Consider the following 19,918-nt stretch of genomic DNA (forward strand, 5'->3'; position numbering starts at 1 on the left):
TCCAGCCCTGTTTTTTTTTTTTTTTTTTTTTTGGTGGTACTGGGGTTCCTGGAAGCCCTTCTACCTCCTGGGCTACACTCCCAGACCTATTTTTTTATTTTTGGAAACAGGGTCTCCTAAGCCAGCGCAGATGGCTTCGAACCTGCGCGATCCTCCTGTCTCCACCTCCCAAGCGTGGGGATTACAAGCGTGTGCCACCATGCCCAGCTTCCAGCCCTGTTTTTTATTCTTTATTTTGAAACAGGGTCTCACTGAGTCGCAAAGGGCCTCACTAAGTAGCCGAGGCTCCTTTCTCAGCCTCTTAACTGCTGGTATTACAAGTGTGCCCTATCACGCCTGGCTTCCCCTAAGTATTTTATCATGCATATATTTAACTAGAACATAATATTTGGAATTTTAAAAATTTCAGATAAAATCCATATAACTGAAAGTGAACTTTTTTTTCAGTCCTGGGGACACACCCAGGCCCTTGTGCCTGCTGGGCAAGTGCTCTATCACTGGAGCTATATCCCCAGCCCCACGTTTTCTTTTCTTTTCTTTTTTGGTACTGGGAATGAAACCAAAGGTATGCTGCCTCAAAGATACACCCTTTTTAATTTTTTAATTTTGAAATTGGGTCACAGTCACTGATTTGCTGAGGCTAGTCTCAATCTCACCTCTAATCCTCTTGCTTGAATTTTCCAAATACTGGGATTATAGGCATTATGCCACCACACCTGGCTCCAACAATTTCTTTCCTTCCTTCCTTTCTTCTTTTATTTAAAAAAATTTTTTTTATTGGTGCATTGTAGTCATACATCTTAATGGAGTACAAGATGGTAGAGGCATACATGCACACAGCACTCATTTAGCCCTTTCCCACTTTCCATCTCTCTTCCGTCCTTCTCATGTTCCTTGCTGCTTTCTTTTTCTTTCTTTTCTTCTTTTTTCCTTTTGTCCTTCCATCCATTCATCTGTCCTTGATAATGTTGCCCAGACAGTCCCTATGATCCTCCTACTTCAGCCTCCCAAATAGCCGTGGATATAGGCATGTCCCTTTGTAGTTGGCTTAAAACTATAAATATTTTTTTTGTGTGTGTGGTACTGGGGATGGAACCCAGGGGCATTCTGCCTCTGAGCTACACCCCAAGCCTTATTTTTTATTCTATTTATTTATTTATTTATTTATTTATTTATTTATTGTACTGGGGATGGAACAACAGGGGCCTTCTACCTCTGGGCTACACTCCCAGACCTATTTTATATTTTATTTGGAAACAGGGTCTCTTAAGCCAGCAGAGGCTGGCTTCGAACCTGCGCGATCCTCCTGTCTCAGCCTCCCAAGCATGGGGATTACAAGTGTGCGCCACCACGTCTGGCTTTTATTCTTTATTTTGAAACAGGATCTCACTGAGTTGCGGAGGGCCTCACTAAGTAGCTGAGGCTGTCTGCGAACCTGGATCCTCCTGTCTCAGCCTCCCAAAATCTGGGATTATAAGTGTGCGCCACCACACACAGCTAAAAACTATAAACATTTTAAATTGTACAGCTCATCCCTGCACTTGGGAGGCAGAGACAGGAGGATCGCACAGGTTCGAAGCCAGCCTCTGCTGGCTTAAGAGACCCTGTTTCCAAATAAAATATAAAATAGGTCTGGGAGTGTAGCCCGGAGGTAGAAGGGCTTCCAGGAACCCCAGTACCACCAGGAAAAAAAAAAATGTACAGCTCAGTTTCATCCAATACATTTATGACATACAACCATTACTTTTTGTACTAGGGTTCCTGGAAGCCATTCTACCTTCAGGTTACACTCCCAGACCTATTTTATACTTATTTGGAAACAGGCTCTCTTAAGCCAGCATGGCTGGCTTCGAACCTGCGCGATCCTCCTGTCTCCTCCTCTCAACTGCAGGGATTACAAGCATGTGCCACCACACCCGGCCAACCATTGCGTCTATGTAGTTCCAAAACTTTTTTTTTTTTTTGGGCGGTGCTGAGGATGGAACCCAGGGGCCTTCTATCTCAGGGATACACTCCCAGATCTATTTCTATTTTATATTTTATTTTGAAATAGGGTCTCACTAAGTTGCTGACGCTGGCTTTGAACCTATGCAATCCTACTGTCTTAGCCTCCCAAGTACTGGGATTACAGGTGTGTGCCACCACACCTGGCCCCAAACACTTTTTTTTGTCTCAAAAGGAAACCGTAGCAACCACCAATCTTCTTTCTGTCTCTATGGATCTACCTGTTCTAAATATTTCATATGAATGTAATTAAGTAATATGTGATATTTTGTGTGGATTTATTTTCCTTAGTATGTTTTAGCTTCATCCATATGGTTTTTGTGTGTGTGTCTGTTACTAGAGATTGTACCCCAGAGGCATTTTACTCTGAGCTTTACCTCCAGCTCTATTTTATTTTGTTTTCTGTATTTTTTATTTTTATTTTTTGTGGTACGGGGAATGGAACCCAGGGGTACTGTACCTTCAAGCTACATCCCCAGCCCTATTTTTTATCCTTTATTTTGAAACAGGGTCTCACTAAGTTGCAGTGGGCCTCACTAAGTAGCTGAGGCTGGCCATGAACCTGTGATCCTCCTGTCTTAGCCTCCCAAGTACTGTGATTACAGGCATATGTCACCACACCTGGCTTTATTTTTTGTTATAATTTTTTTTTTTTTTTTGCAGTACTGGGGATGGTGCCAGGGGCACTCTACCTCCAAGCTACATCCCCAGCCCTATTTTTTTATTTTTTATTTTATTTTTGTGGTACTGGGGATGGAACCAAGGAGCATTCTGCCTCTGAGCTATACCCCCAGCCCTATTTTCTATTTTTTATTTTGAAACCGGGTCTAAGTTGCAAAGGGTCTCACTAAGTAGCTGAGGCTGTCCTTGAACCATGATCCTCCGGTCTCAGGCTCTCAAATTCTGGGATTACAGGTGTGCGCCTCCACGCCTGGTTTATTATTCTCTATTTTGAAACAGGGTCTCGCTGAGTTGCAAAGGGCCTCCCTAAGTAGTAGCTGAGGCTTTCCTCGAACTGCTATCCTCCTGTCTCAGCCTTCTGAATGCTGGTATTACAAGTGTGCGCCACCAGCCTGGCTTCTGGCTTTTTACTTTTTATTTTGAAATAGAGTCTCACTGAGTTGCTGAAGTCCTCTATATAAGTTGCTGAGGTCGGCCACAAACCTATGATCCTCTTGTCTCAGCTTCTCAAAGTACTGAGGTTACAAGCTTATGCTATGATACTTAGCTTAATAATTACTTTTTTAAGATATGTTTTGTGTGCAATGAAATAAGTGTATAGTTGCTTAGTTTTGACACATTTATACATGTGTATAATCCAAACCTTTACCGTATATCAAATATTTTTTATCATAAAGCCGGGCGTGGTAGCACATGCTTTTAATCCCAGCATTCAGGAGGCTGAGACAGGAGGATCCAGGTTCGCAGACAGCCTCAGCTACTCAGTGAGGCCCTTTGCAACTCAGTGAGACCCTGTTTCAAAATAAGGAATAAAAAATGGGGCTGTGGGTATAGCTTGATTATACGTGTATTTTTCAGTTTATTATGTTTGGAAGTCATAATTTTAGACAGTATCTCTGCTGTTCTACAGATTGAAAGGTGTATACATCTCTTGATATTTTTCTGGAAGGACCTCTGTTTTAGTTCATTTTCTGTTCTGTAACAATATCTGAGACTGGGTGATATGAAGGTTCATTTTAGCTCTGGTTTGGGAGGCTACAAAGTCCAAGAGCAGGACACTGGCACCTGCTTGGCTTCTGAAAGGGCCTTTTGCTCTTTCAACTCTTGGGAGAAAGCAGGAGAGCAAGTTGATGCCTCTTAACGGTGTTACATTGGGGGCAATTTTGAACATGAGTTTCAGAGAGGAACAATATACCAGATTTTTCAGTCATCCCAGAACGTTTTATTATGCCCCTTCCCAGATGCCCCCATTCAGAGAAAACAACCGATCTGATTTTTTCCTTACCATTGAATAGTTTGCCTATTCTAGAACTTCATATAAATGGAATTATACTGTATGTAGTAAAGCTTCAGTTACTTAGCATACTGTCTGAGATTCATATATTATATACATTTACATATATATATATATTTTTCTTTTTTTTTTTTTTCAGTACTGGGGATGGAACCCAGAGACAGCAACCCCAGCTCTATTTTTTATTCTTTATTTTGAAATACGGTCTCACTGAGTTGTAAAGGGCCTCACTAAATAGCTGAGGCTGGCTGCAAACCCAGATCCTCTTGTCTCAGCCTTCTGAATGCTGGGATTTACAAGTATGCCCACGCCTGGCTTGAGATTCACCTACATTTGGTTTCTCTCTCTCTCTCTCTCTCTCTTTTTTTTTTTTTTTTTTTTTTTTTGGTGGTACTGGGGGTGAAACCCAGAGGCTTTCTACCTCTGGGCTATACTCCCAGACCTTTTTTATACTTACTTTGGAAACAGGGTCTCACTAAGTTGCTGAAAGCCTCACTAAGTAGCTGAGGCTGGCTTCGAACCCGTGCTATCCTCCTGTCTCAGCCTCCCAAGCACGGGGATTACAAGCGTGCGCCACCACGCCCTGCTAGTAGTTGGTTTCTCTAATTGCCAAAGTATTCTGTTGTTTGATATACTACAGTTGTTTATCCTTTCACATATTGAAAGCCATCTATTGGTTTTTAAATGTGATTGAAGAGAGATTCTACCATATTGTCTCCCAAAAGGCCAGTTCTTGATCAGGTAGGAAAAAACATACAGGAAAGAAAATACTTTTGTTTTGTTTTTTGGGGTTCCTGGAAACCCTTCTACCTCCGGGCTACACTCCCAGACACTTATTTTTTATATTTTTATTTGGAAACAGGGTCTCTCAAGCCAGCAAGGCTGGCTTCGAACTGCGCAATCCTCCTGTCTTCGCCACCCAAGTGCAGGGATTACAAGCGTGTACTACCATGCCCGGCTTGGAAAGAAAATACTTTTGATGAAACACATATTTCACCTTTTCTTTCCTCAAAGCATTTGGCCATCCAGTGCCACTGGTCTCAGAGGCCAGCAGTTATTGGAGATGTTCTTCAAGTCTACAGCGGATCTGAAGGACGGGCTATTATTTTCTGTGAGACCAAGAAGAACGTAACTGAAATGGCCATGAATCCGCACATAAAACAGGTAAGTCTTTTTTCTTTTTTCATGCTTTCTTTAATTGAGATTATGGGGTAAATTGCTAAGCAAATAGCATAATTGTCCTTTGTAGACCAGATTTCATAGTAATTCTCAGAATTGAGTCTAATTCAGAAAAATAGCCTTTTTTTTTTTTTTTTTTTTTTTTCCCCTGTGGTACTGAGGATTAAACCCAGGGGCATGCTACCTCCAAGCTATACTTCCAGCCTTATTTTAATTTTTATTTTGAGACAGGGTCTCACTAAATTGATGAGAGTCTCACTACTTAAAATAGTGTCTTCAAACTGGAGATCCTTCTGTCTCAGCCTCCCAAGTACTGGGATTATAGGCATGTGCCAACATACCCAGCTAAAACCTTTATTTATTTATTTTTGATACTGGGGTTTGAACCCAGGGACATTCTACCTCTGAGCTATGCCTCCAGACTGGTTTTTTTTTTATTTTGAAACATGGTCTCACTACTTCCTGAGGCTGTCCTCAAACCTTCATTGTCCTGTCTCAGCCTCTTAAGTACCAGGATTATAGGGGTGTGCCACCATGCCTGGCAAATCACTTAGAAAATGAATTTTGACCCTGGTGTGGTGGCATATGCCTGTAATCTCAGTATTTAGGAGGCTGACATAGGAGGATCACAGGTTTGAAGCTAGCCTCAGGAAATTTGTGAGGCTTTCAGCAACTTGGTGAAATCTTTTCAAATAAACAATAAAATGGGCTAGGGTTGTATCTTGGAGGTAGAATACCCCTGAGATCAATCCCCAGAACCATATACACAGAAAAAAATTTTTTTTGCTGGGTATGGTGGCACATGCCTTGTAATCCCAATCATTAAGAGGCTGACACAGGAGGATCACAGGTTTGAGGCTAGCCTCAAGCAACTTAGTTGAGACTGTAAGCAATTTAGTGAGGCCCTATTTCATAATAAAATAAAAAATTTGGGCCAGGTGTATCTCAGAGGTAGAATGTCTTTGGGTTCAATGTCCAGTACCATGAAAAATAAACCAATAAATAAAAATGAATTTTATTATTTAATTTTAAGGTTTACAACATGATGTTACGAGAGAATTGTTAGTTGTTATTAGTGGAATTGAACTGAGGGATATTCTACATCTAAGCCACATCCCCAGCCCTATTTTATTTATTTTTTTATGGTACTGAGGATGGAACCCAGTGGCATTCTATCTCCAAGCTGCACTCCCAGCCCTATTTTTATTCTTTATTTTGAAACAGTGTCTCACCAAGTTGCAAAGGGCCTCATTAAGTAGCTGAGACTGTCTGTGAACCTTCATCCTCCTGTCTCAACCTTCCAAATGCTGGGATTATAAACATGCGCCACCACACCCAGCTACTATTTTATTTTTTAGTTTGAAACAGGGTCTCACTAGTTTGATGAGCATCTCACTACTTGTTGAAGCTGTCCTTGAACCTATGATCTTCCTGTCTCAGCCTTCCAAGTTCGGGGACTATAAGCATGTGCCACCACACCTGGCTGTTAGTGTTTTTTATTTTTATTTAATTTTTTTTGCGGGTCTGGGGATGGAACCCAGGGGCATTCGACCTCTGGACTACACCCCCTGCCCTATTTTTTATTCTTTATTTTTGAAACCGGGTCTCACTGAGTTACAGAGGGCCTCACTAAGTAACTGAGGCTGTCCACGAACTGTGATCCTCCGGTCTCAGCCTCCTGAATGCTGGGATTACAAGTGTGCATCACCAAGCCTGGCGCAAAATTAATTTCTGTTGATATGACTGGATAATGATTTAGAGTTTTAAGAACAAATGACATACTTATTGAAGCTGGGCATTGTGGCTCATGTCTGTAATTCCAGTTCTTAGGGAGGCTGAGTGAGACAGGAGGATCGGAGATTTGGAGCCAGCCTCAGCAACTCAGTGAAGATCCTGTTTCAGAATAAAAAATTGTAAAATAGGGCTGGAGGTGAAGATCAGAGGTAGAAAGATCCTTGGTTTAGCCGGGCGTGGTGGCCCATGCTTGTAATCCCCGCACATGGGAGGCGGACACAGGAGGATCGTGCTGGTTCGAAGCCTTGCTGGCTTAAGAGACCCTGTTTTAAAAAAAAAAAAAAAAAAAAAAAAAAAAAAAAATATATATATATATATATATATATATATATATATATATATATATATATATATATTAGGTCTGGGAGTGTAGTATGGAGGTAGAAGGGTTTCCAGGAACCCCAGTACCACCAAAATAATAATAATAAATAAAAATAGAAATATCCTTGGTTTAATCCTTAATACCACAAAATAAACATCTATTGAATGAATTAAAATAATGTAATGAACCCATGTATTCATTTTCTAGCTTTAATAATTAGCTTATATTATCTGTATGCCCACCCATTTCTTCTTTCAGATTTTTCTTTTGTGGTACAGGGAATTGAACCCAGGGGCATTCTACCTCTGAGATATACCCCCAGATCTACTTTTTATTTTTATTTTGAAACAGGGTCTCATTAGTTTGATGAACATCTCACCACTTGTTGAGGCTATCCTCGAACCTATGATCCTCCTGTCTCAGCCTTCCAAGTACTGGGACTATAAGCATGTGCAGTCACGTGTGACCGTTAGTGTTTAGTGAGGAACATTCTACCCTAGCCCTATTGTTTTAATTAATTAATTAATTAATTTATTTATTTATTTTTGCAGTACTGAGGAATGGAACCCAGGGACATTCTACCTATGAGCTACACTCTAAGCCCCAGTGTTTATTCTTTTTCTTTTTCTTTTTTTTTCTTTCTTTTTTTCTTTTTTGAAGTACTTGGGATGGAACCCAAAGCAATTCTACTTCTGAGCTACACCCCTAGCCCTATTTTTTTATTCTTTATTTTGAAACAGGGTCTCACTGAGTTGCAAAGAGCCTACTAAGTAGTAGCTGAGGTTGTCCATGAACCGCGATCCTCCCAGTCTTAGCCTCCCTTAAGTGCTGGGATTACAAGCATGCACCATCACACCCTACTGTTCTATTCCTGATTTTGAAACAGAGTCTCACTAGGTTGATAAGAGTCTCACTACTTGTTAAGGCTGTCTTCAAACCTGCAATCCTCCTGTCTCAGTCTAGGATTATAAGTGTGCAACATCATGTCAAGCTTATTAATTTTTTTTTTTTTTTTTTTTTTTGGTGGTACCGAGGGTGGAACCCAGAGGATTTCTACCTCCGGGCTATACTCCCAGAACTTTTTTTTAATATTTTATTTGGAAACAGGGTCTCACTAAGTTGCTGAAAGCCTCACTAACTAGCTGAGGCTGGCTTTGAACCTGTGCGATCCTCCTGTCTCAGCCTCCCAAGCACGGGGATTACAAGCGTGCGCCACCACGCCTGGCTGCTTATTAATTTTTTAATGATAAATATATAGCCGGGCGTGGTGGCGCACGCTTGTAATCCCAGCATTTGGGAGGCTGAGACTGGAGGATTGCAGTTTGTGGAGAGCCTCAGCTACTTAGTGAGGCCCTCAGAGGTCGAATGCTCCTGGGTTCCATCTCCACACTTGCCAAAAAAAAAAAAAAAGAAAAAAATATATATAAAATTGAGTTTCTTTGTTTTTGTGGTACTGGGGATTGCATCCTGGAGCTACACCCCCAACCTTTTTTGTTTTTTATTTAGAAACATGGTCTTTCTAAGTTTTTTTGTTTGTTTGGCAGTACTGGAGATTGAACCCAGTGGCATTCTACCTCCAAGCTACACCCCCAGCCCTATTTGAAGCAGGGTCACGCCTATGTTGCAGAAGGCCTCACTAAGTAGCTCAGGCTAGCCAGGAACCTCCATCCTCCTGTCTCAGCTTCCCAAGTACTGAAATTACAAGTGTGTGGCGCCATACCCAGCTTTTCTAAATTATTTGAAGCTGGCATCAAATATTCTAACCTCCTGTCTCAGCCTACCATGTACTGCGTACTGGGATTATATGCAAGTGCTACAGTGCCAGGCTTGTTTTTTGTGGTGCCTCTCCCCCCAAAAATTCAGTAGTAATCAGTACTTTCAATTATCTTTTTTTTTTTTTTTTTGGTGGTACTGGGGTTCCTGGAAGCCCTTCTGCCTCCGGGCTACACTCCCAGACCTATTTTATATTTTTGAAACAGGGTCTCTTACACCAGCGTGGCTGGCTTCGAACCTGCGCGATCCTCCTGTCTCCGCCTCCCAAGCGCGGGGATTACAAGCGTGCGCTACCACGCCCAGCTCAATTATTAATTTGTAATCCCAGTATTTGAGAGGCTGAGACAGGAGGATGCAGATTCTTGGCCAGCCTCAAAAACTTAGTGAGACCCTCTGCAAGTTAGTGAAACCTTGTTTCAAAATAGAACTGCAAAAAAAGTTAGAAATTAAAAAAAATAAAATAGGACACCAGGCCTCCCGAATGCTGGGATTATAAGCGTGCGCCACCACGCCTGGCTTTATTTTTTAATCTTTATTTTGAAACAGGGTCTCACTGAGTTGCAAAGGGCCTCACTAAGCAGCTGAGGCTGTCTGCCAACCGCGATCCTCCTGTCTCAGCCTCCCAAATTCTTGGATTTCTAGCGTGCATCACCACGCCTAGCTCAGTTTTTTTTTCTTCATGGTACTGGAGATGGAACCCAGGGGCATTCTACCTCTGAGCTATATCCCCAGCCCTATTTTTTATTATTCTTTATTTTGAAACGGTCTCACTGAGTTGCAAAGGGCCACAGTAAGTAGCTGAGGCTGTCCACGAACCTATGATCCTCCTATTTTACAAATGCTGAAATTACAAGCCTGTGTCACCATGCCCGGCTTTTGTTTGTTTTTGAAACTAAGTTAAGAGTCAAAGCCAAAAAAAAAAAAGTCTGCAATTTGCAAATTACATCTCAATAAAGCTGTTTAAAAAAGAAGGCCTCTTGTGGGGTGTTGTGGCTCATGCTTATAATCCCAGCATTTAGGTGGCTGAGACTGAGGATCATGGACAGCTTCAGCTACTTAGTGAGGACCTCCACAACTTAGTGAGACCCTGTTTCAAAATAAAGAATAAAAAATAGGGCAGGACATATATATACCCGCCAAAAAAATAAAAAAGGCCTCCCACTTTCTGAGCTCCAGCTCCAGCTTGACCTACCTTACTTTTCTCTTGATTTTTTTCCCCTTTATTCTATTATCTCCTACATCTTTAGTTTGGATTCTAGACCCAAAAATTTTTCCTCAGGTGAGTGTTTGCTCTGTAAAGGGAGTACTGGCTAATTTTCAATGTTGAGATAGAGCCGGGTCAGAGCTGCTCTCATCTCCACAGACCTTACCTCTGGTGCTTCAGTTATGTTTACCCATGCAGTAACTCCCAGCTTTAGCTCCTTTTTTTTTTGTTTGTTTTTAGTACTGGGCATTGAACCCAGGGCATTCTACCTTCCAGCTATACCCCAGCCCTATTTTTTTTTTTTTTTTTGTGGTACTGGGGTGAAACCCAGGGGCTTTTCTACCCCTGGGCTACACTCCCAGACCTATTTTATACTTTATTTGGAAACTGGGTCTCACTAAGTTGCTGATATCCTCACTATGTAGCTGAGGCTGGCTTTGAACCTGTGCGATCCTCCTGTCTCAGCCTCCCTAGCGCTGGGATTACAAGCATGCGCCACCATGCCCAGATCCCAGCCCTAATTTTTATTTTTTATTTTGAAACAGGGTCTCACTAAATTGTGGAGGGCCTCACTAAGTAGCTGCGACTGAACGCAAACCCGGATCCTCCTGTCTCAGGTTCCAAAGTACTGCGATTACAAGTATGCACCACCATGCCCAGCTCTTTAGCTGCTATTTCTTGCTTGAACATATGCTTTTTAGGAAGTACTGGTTCTTGGGTCTAGTAAATTAACTTATATGTTACAGGTTTTTCACTTTCTTGTTCATATTTGGGAAATCACTAGAATACTCTATCACTTAGTTTTGCCATAGATGTTGTCTATGAATATTTAGTTTCCTTATCCTAGAACTGGAGATTGAAAGACTATGCTACAGCCCCGCGTGGTGGCACACACCTGTAATCCCCGCGCTTGGGAGGCTGAGACAGGAGGATCGCGCAGGTTCAAAGCCAGCCTCAGCTACTTAGTGAGGCTCTCAGCAACTTAGTGAGACCCTGTTTCCAAATAAAATATTAAACAGGTCTGGGAGTATAGCCCGGAGGTAGAAAGCCTCTGGGTTCCACCCCCAGTACCACCAAAAAAAAAAAAAAAAAAAAGACTATGCTATTGCGATCTTTTACAATGTCATTTTAACTGTGTCATGTTAAGTTTTATGTTTGAAATGTCTGATATAAACACATGGAAGGTAAATAGTAATCAACCTTGCCTACAATATTCAGTTGTTCCACCCCATCTTCATTTTAGAGTTCATATTCCTTTCCAGTCTTTCTTTCTTTCTTTCTTTCTTTCTTTCTTTCTTTCTTTCTTTCTTTCTTTTTTTTTTTTTTTGTGTGTTACTGGGGTTCCTGGAAACCCTTCTACCTTCGGGCTACACTCCCAGACCCATATTTTAATTGGAAACAGGGTCTCTTAAGCCAATGAGGCTGGCTTCGAACCTGCGCGATCCTCCTGTGTCCACTTCCCAAGTGCAGGGATTACAAGCGTGCGCCACCAATCCCGGCAATTTTCAGTCTTAGCTCTCTCCTTTCCTTCTCATTCTATATTTTAGCAGTCGTGTACTCAAATATTTGTAGTTCTCCAGACATACTGTTATATATCATATTTCTTACCCAGAACTCTATAGCCTTCTGTTCCTTCTTTTACCTGGTTTCTGGTTCTTTTTTTTTTTTTTTTTTTAGTGGTACTGGGGTTGGAACCCAGGAGTTTTCACCTCCGGGCTATACTCTCAGACCTATTTTATATTTTATTTGGAAACAGGGTCTCAGTAAGTTGCTGAGAGCCTCACTAAGTAGTTGAGACTGGCCTTGAACCTGTGTGATCCTCCCATCTCAGCCTCCCAAGTGTGGGGATTACAAGCATGCACCACCATACCCGGCCCTGACTTCTGGTTCTTTATTATCAGTCTGTTCTCAGTTTCAGTGTTGCCTTCCCCTCAAAGAAGAGTAAATTGGATTCCTATTTTGGGTATTCCATTAGTAACCTGTATCAGTATACCTCCTGCAGCATATATCATACTGTATTGAAAATGCCAGTCAAATTGTGAATTCTAAGCTATATTTCAATTTTTCTGAAATTAAGAAAATCTAGGCACATAGCAAGTTCCCAGTGAATTAATTCCTGTATGTAGTAATTTTAGAGTACTAAGGCATTTTACCAATTTTTTTTTAGTACTGGGGTTTGAAGCCAGGGGCATTCTACCTCCAAGCTACACTCCCAGCCTTGGTAGAGACTTCTTCAGTAATAACTTCTAAAGCTCAGAAAATAAAAATGAGGATGGAGACCAGGCGTGGTGGCACACGCTTGTAATCCCTGTGCTTGGGAGGCTGAGACAGGAGAATCGCACGGGTTCAAAGCCAGCCTCAGCTACTTAGTGAGGCTCTCAGCAACTTAGTGAGACCCTGTTTCCAAATAAAATATTAAAGAAAAGGTCTGGGAGTATAGCCCGGAGGTAGAAAGCTTCTGGGTTCCACCCCCAATACCACCAAAAAAAATAAGAAAAATAAATAAAAATGAGGATGGAGGTACACATGTTGGCACACACCTGTGATCCTTGGAAGGCTGAGATAGGAGGATCACAGGTTCAATATCAGTCTCAGCAATTTATCAAGGTACTCAGCAACTTAGTGAAACTTTATTTCAAAATAAGAAATAAAATAGGGGTGGGGTTATAGCTCACTGTAGAATGTCCCTGGTTTAGCCAGGTGTAATCCCAGTACTTGGGATGCTGATACAGGAGGATCACAGGTTTGAAGTTAGCTACAGCAATTTAGTGAGGCCCTCCATAACTTAGACCCTGTTTCAAAATAAAGAATTAAAAAATAGGGCTAGGTGCCGGGCATAGTGGCACACACTTGTAATCCCAGCATTCAGGAGGCTGAGACAGGAGGATCGTGGTTCTCGGACAGCCTAACATACTTAGTGAGGCTCTTTGCAACTCAGTGAGACCCTGTCTCAAAATAAAAAATAGCCGGGCATGGTGGTGCACGCTTGTAATCTTAGTGCTTGGGAAGCTGAGACAGGAGGATGGCATGGGTTCGAAGCCAGCCTCAGCTACTTAGTAAGGCTCTCAGCAACTTAGTGAGACCCTGTTTCCAAATAAAGTATAAAAAAAGGACTGGGAGGGTAGACTGGAGGTAGAAGAGCTCCTGGGTTGCACCCCCAGTACCACACACACGCAAAAAAAAGAATAATAAAAAGATAGGGCTAGCTGTGTAGCTTGGAAGTAGAATGCCCCTGTTTTCTATCCTTGGTACCATAAAAAAAAAAAAAAAAATAGGGCTAGGAGCATAGCTCGGAGGTAGAATGCCTCTGGGTTCAATCCCCAGTATTGATTTAAAAAAAAATTTGCCTGGGTTCAATCACTAGTACCACCAAAAAAAAAAAAAAAAAAAAAAAAAAAAAAGAGAGAGAGAGAGAGAGAGAGAGAGAGAGAGAGAGAGAAACGAGCATCGATAAATAGGATGGCATTAAATTAATGGGCTTCTGTGTAGCAAACTAAACAATCAAAAGTCTGAAAAGGGAGCCTACAGAGTTGGGCATTGTGGCACATGCCTATATTCCCAGTACTTGGGAGGCTAAGACAAGAGAATTACAGTTTTGAAGCCAGCCACATTAACTTAGTGAGGCAGTCAGCAACTTTTAATGAGATCCTATCTCAAAATAAAAAATAATAAATGGGGCTGGGGACACAGCTTGGAGGCAGAATGCCCCTGGGTTCAATTCCCAGCACCACAAAATAAATAAATAAATAAATAAGTAAATAAATAAATAAATAAATAAATAAATAAAAGAAAGCATTAAAGCAACAATACAAAAAGCACAGACTGGATGGTATTATTATGTTATCATTTGCAGCTATGACAATACACTTAATTCCCCCCCCTTTTTTTTTTAATAGAATGCCCAGTGTTTACATGGGGACATTGCACAGTCACAAAGAGAAATTACACTCAAAGGCTTCAGAGAAGGTAGTTTTAAAGTTTTGGTGGCAACCAATGTGGCTGCCCGTGGTTTGGACATTCCTGAGGTTGACCTGGTGATTCAAAGTTCTCCTCCACAGGTAGGAAATGGGATTTGACTTTGGGAAGAACAAGAGCAATATTTTAAGTTGTTGTGTAATTTATAGCATTGCTGCTTATTTTACCTTATTGCCTGGGATGTGAAAAATATGTCATTTTTTTCTTGCTCTTATCTATTTTTTTGTTAGTGTTATATTGATTAGAATTTGATATTTTTGTCAATTATTAACTTCATTGTTAAAACTTGGACCGACAGAATCATACAAAGGAATTATAAAAGTTATACATAAGTTGGGTGTGGTGTCGCATGCCTGTAATCCCAGTATTGGGATTCTGAGACAGGAGGATTACAGGTTCAAGGACAGCCTCAGCAAGTAGTGAGACTCATCAACCTAGTGACATCCTGTTTCAAAATTAAAATAAAATAGAGTGGGTATAGGTAGAATGCCTCTAGGTTCAGTCCTCAGTACCACATATATAAAAAGTTGTACAAGCCAGGCGTGGTGATCCACACCTGTATTCCCAGTACTTTGGAGTCTGAGACAGGAGGATCTCAAGTTCTCGGCCAGAATTGGCAACTTAATGATGCCTTCCACATTTGTGAGACCCTGTTTTAAAATAAAATAGGGTTGAGGGTGTAGCTTGGAGGTAGAATGCCCCAAGGTTCCATCCCTAATACCAAACAAAAAAAAGTACATAAAGAACCCTAGGGTAAGTGGATAACAAGCTTTTAAATAATATTACCTTTACTTTAAAATTCTAAAATAGAAATTATTTGGGATGTTGAAAAGGGCAGTGGAATTGAAGTTAAAAATTTTATCATTTTTATTATTAGCATTATTATTTGGATGCTATAATCCCTTTGGAACTTGTCATGTTTTTAAAAAGCATTTCATGTGCTTGCTTCGGCAGCACATATACTAAAATTGGAACGATACAGAGAAGATTAGCATGGCCCCTGCTCAAGGATGACACGCAAATTCGTGAAGCGTTCCATATTTTTAGAACAGTGGACAAAATACGAGGAGGATAAATTTTATCTTGAGCCATATCTCAAAGAAGTTATCCGGGAAAGAAAAGAGAGAGAAGAATGGGCAAAGAAGTAATCCTTTAGTTGGCATCTGTGAATGTAGCTGTCCTTAAAGTATGTTTATGAAGCTGGCTAAGCCTGAAACATAATAACTTAAGAACTATTTGGCCTTCAGATGTATCACTTTAAATAAATATCTGTTGTAATAAAAAAAAAATAAAAAGCATTTCATCCTTTTGTTTTAGGATGTCGAGTCCTATATCCACCGCTCTGGGCGAACAGGTAGAGCTGGGCGCACAGGAATTTGCATATGTTTTTATCAACCTAGAGAAAGAGGTCAACTAAGATATGTGGAACAAAAAGCAGTAAGTAAATTTAAATTATTTCACCCTTATTATCTAAATGATGCCTTAGAGAAGAGTTTTTTTAATATTTATTCTCACAAATAGATCTTCCTAACTTCTCAGCTTAACTTGCATTTGGATGTGATGCATGTGGAGAGCTAAAATTTCTATCAGCTGCAAGACTGTTCTCATACAGCCCTCACTGTGAAGACAGAAGAGTTGACTTTCTTATTTTCCCTTGAAATAAAAAATGTTAGGACTTTGTTATAAGAATATAGCATTAGATGGGCGTGGTGGCGCACGCTTGTAATTCAGCATTTGGGAGGCTGAGACAGGAGGATCGCGGTTCACAAACAGCTGCATCTGCTACTTAGGGAGGCCCTTTGCAAGTCAGTGAGACCCTGTTTCAAAATAGAGAACAAAAAATTAGGGATGGGGGTATAGCTCGGAGGTAGAATGCTCCAGGGTTCCATCCTCAGTACCACACACACACACACAAAAAAAAATACAGCATTAAAATTGACATTATTTGGTGTTAAAGTTATATTGATGATGGAATAATAGCCAGTTTCTATTAAAATTTTGTTCATTTTCTTTGGTTCTAGAATTTTTTATAGTACTTCACATTTTTTTCCTGTTTTAATAAGATATTTCCATATAGTATCTCATATACTTTGTACAGTAAGATGGGAGTATATTTAGGAAAAAAAGTGATAGATTTAAACAGTGTCTCTCTTTTTTAAAATCATCTTTGTTTCACAAGTGAAACTCCAAGTTCAAGGGCCATTGAAAAAATTTTTTTTCTCTTTCTGGAATTTATAATGGATGATTTATAGACAAAGCAGATCTTTTAACCTGCTAAGGCTTGGAAATCTTTTAAGTCCAAAAAAAAAAAAAAAAAAGGAAATTCAACAACAAACTATTAGTTTAGGAATTAACTATAACAACTTCCATTTTTCTTTAATGTAATTCTTTCATTTTCAGGGAATTACTTTTAAACGTGTAGGTGTTCCTTCTACAATGGATTTAGTTAAATCTAAAAGCATGGATGCCATCAGGTATGCTTTCTGACCTTGCTGAATAATTTTTTCTTTTGCATTAGGCTGTTCATCTTTAAGCTCTCCTAGTTGAAATATCAGAAAAATTTTAATCAACAATTTTACCAGCAGATATTTAGTTACATTAAAATATGAAAACGTTACTCTTTTCCCACTTATTCTCTTATCTTTCCATTTTTCATTGTGTCTTGACCAAGAAAATTTTCTATTTTTAAACCATAGGTCTCTGGCATCTGTTTCTTATGCTGCTGTTGATTTTTTCCGACCATCAGCTCAGAGACTCATAGAGGAAAAGGGGGCAGTAGATGCATTGGCTGCAGCATTAGCCCACATTTCTGGTGCATCAAGCTTTGAACCACGATCTTTGATCACCTCTGATAAGGTAGACATCTGTGAGAAAATTTGTATTTGGTTTGGAAAAGGTTAAAATTGAACCACGTTGCATTTACTCTTCATTATACTATGCTTTCTGTGTAGAACTGTTTTGCTCAATTTGATATTGGTATTAACATTTTCTCTGCCACTCGATTTTTTTTGACAATCATCATTTCCAGATTGTGGAATCTATAGAAAAATGTAAAAACTATTGCAATAGATATATCACCCCTCTAGATTCAATAATTTTTAATATGTTTGCTTTATGTACTTTTTTATGAGGGGGGGCATTCTACCTCTGAGCTATAACCCCAGCCCTTTGTTTTTGAAACAGAAACTACATAAGTTCCTGAGGGTCTCACTAAATTGTTGAGATTGGTGTTTAACTTGCCTTCCTGCTGCCTCAGCCTCCCAAGTACTAGGATAACAGTTGTGTGTTGCTGTGATGGATTGCTTTGTATCTTTTTTTTTTTTTTTTTTTTGGTGGTACTGGGGGTGGAACCCAGGGGCTTTCTACCTCTGGGCTAAACTCCCAGACCTATTTTCTATTTTATATGGAAACAGGGTCTCATTAAGTTGTTGAGAGCCTCACTAAGTAACTGAGGCTGACTTTGAACCTGTGCGATCCTCCTGTCTCAGCCTTCCAAGTGCTGGGAATACAAGTGTATGCCACCACACCTGGCCTGGAGATTCTGTTTTAAAATAAAAGATAGCTGGGAGTGGTGGCACATGCTTGTAATTCTAGCATTTGGGAGGCTGAGGCTAAGGATCTCAGTTCACAGACAGCCTCAGCTACTTAGTGAGGCTCTCAGCAACTTAGTGAGACCCTGTTTCAAAATAAAGAATAAAAAAATAGGACAGGGGTGTTGGTCGGAGTTCGAATGCACCCGGGTTCCATCCCCAGACCCACAAAATAAATAAATAAAATAAAAGGTAATGCTGGATGTAGTGGCACGCACTTGTAATCCCAGCATTTGGGAGGCTGAGACAGGATCACATTTCGCAGACAGCCTCAGCTACTTATTGACGCCCTTTGCAACTCAGTGAGAACCTGTTTCAAAATAAAAAAAGAAAAGAATAAAAAATAGGGCTAGAGGTGTATCTCGGAGGTAAAATGACCCCACGTTCCATCTCCAGTACTGCAAAAATAAATAAATAAAAGATAGCTGGGTGTGGTGGCATATGCTTATAATCCCAGTACTTGGGAAGCTGAGACAGAAGGATCACAGGTTTGCAGCCAGCCTTAGCTACTTACACTCTCTGCAACTCACTGAGGCCTTGTTTCAAAATAAATAAGAATAAAGAATAAGCATGGCATGGTGGCGCATGCTTATAATCCCAGAATTTAGGGGACAGGAAGATTGTGGTTTGTGACCAGCCTCAGCTACTTAGTGAGGCCCTTTACAATTCAGTGAGACCATGTTTCAGAATAAAGAATAAAATATAGGACTGGAGGTGTAGCTCAGAGGTAGGATACCCCGGCCTCCATCTCTAGAATCGCAAAAAATAGAAAGAAAAAAAGGGAAAGGAAAGAGAGAAAGAGAGAGAAAGAAGCCAAGTATGGTGGCTCACACTTGTAATCCTATCATTTGGGAGACTAAGACAGGAGGATCACGGTTTGCATCCAGTCTCATCTACTTAGTGAGGCCCTTTGCAACTCACTGAGACCCTGTTTCAAAATAAAAGAATAATAAATAGGGCTGGATTGTAACTTGGAGGTAGAATGTTCCTAGATTCCATGCTTAGTACCGCAAAAAAAAAATAAAAAAAAAAAATTGAGAGAATAAAAAATAGGGGTGAGGGTGTAGCTCAGAGGTAGACCATCTCTAGGTTCAATTTCCAGTACTACACACAGAAAAAAAAAATCTGAGAGGTTATTTAGTCCCAGCTCTTATCCACTAAAATAATTCTTCTTTGGCAAATAGGTCGTTCAATCTTTGATTAAGTATCTTAGAAACAAGATGTTTTTTCTTACTTTTTTCTTTCTTTTTTTTTTTTGTGGTGCTGGGGATGGAACCCAGGGGCCTTCTACCTCTGGGCTATACTCCCAGACCTATTTTATACTTTATTTGGAAACAGGGTCTCACTAAGTAGCTGAGGCTGACTTCGAACCTGTGCGATCCTCCTTTCTCAGCCTCCCCAGTGCAAGGATTAAAGCGTGCGCCACCACGTCCAGCAGAGCAAGATGTTTTGAAAAATTTTTTATAGATAAATTTTTTAATTTATAAACCAAATAGCTAAAGTCTTTCTCATGAACATCCTGCAGTGAGTGTCCTACAGGATATTCCTCTTGCTACGTTTGTGACTTCATCTCTTACCACTCTCTTGTTGCTTGTTTCAGCAACATTAACTGACTTGCTTTTCCTCAGTACATTAGCCTGTTCCTTCACAATGTCTTTGTACTTAGTTTTCATGGTCTTGAATGTTCTTCCCCTCTAATAACCGTATGGTTTCCTCCTTTACTTCATTCTGCTCTCTGTTCAGACATTACTGTATCTGAAGTCTTTCCTTGTCATCCTGGACCACTCAAAAATAGCTTACTTCTCCCTTTACTCTCTTCCCTAGACCTTCATTATCCTTATTATTGTGTGTGTGTGTGTGTGTGTGTGTGTGTGTGTGTGTGTGTGTGTGTTTAACTACAGATTGGACCTAGGATTCTACCTCTGAGCTATAACCCCAGCGCTATTTTTTTTAACTTTATTTTTTTAAATTTATTTTTATTGGTGCATTGTAATCATACATCGTTGGAATACAAGACTTGAGAGGATATACAAGCACACATCATCCAATTAGCCCTCATCCAGTCCCCATCCCATTCCCTCCCCCTCCCTTGATCCCATGCT

General features: G+C 40.4%; 1 protein-coding gene across 1 annotated transcript in view; it reads left to right on the forward strand.

Moving 5' to 3' along the window:
- Nucleotides 1-19,918, forward strand: part of DDX50 (DExD-box helicase 50) — a gene marked incomplete at its 5' end in the record, with an annotated part of 48,192 nt that overhangs the window by 22,471 nt on the left and 5,803 nt on the right. Inside the window, 5 exons of the mRNA XM_080693778.1 lie at nt 4,994-5,143; nt 14,148-14,309; nt 15,544-15,663; nt 16,627-16,700; nt 16,923-17,082. Of these exons, the coding sequence (XP_080549904.1) occupies nt 4,994-5,143; nt 14,148-14,309; nt 15,544-15,663; nt 16,627-16,700; nt 16,923-17,082 (666 nt within the window). The remainder of the gene's footprint in view (nt 1-4,993; nt 5,144-14,147; nt 14,310-15,543; nt 15,664-16,626; nt 16,701-16,922; nt 17,083-19,918) is intronic.

The sequence above is a fragment of the Muscardinus avellanarius genome, assembly GCF_963383645.1.
Source record: "Muscardinus avellanarius genome assembly, chromosome: 4".
Taxonomy (NCBI): domain Eukaryota; kingdom Metazoa; phylum Chordata; class Mammalia; order Rodentia; family Gliridae; genus Muscardinus; species Muscardinus avellanarius.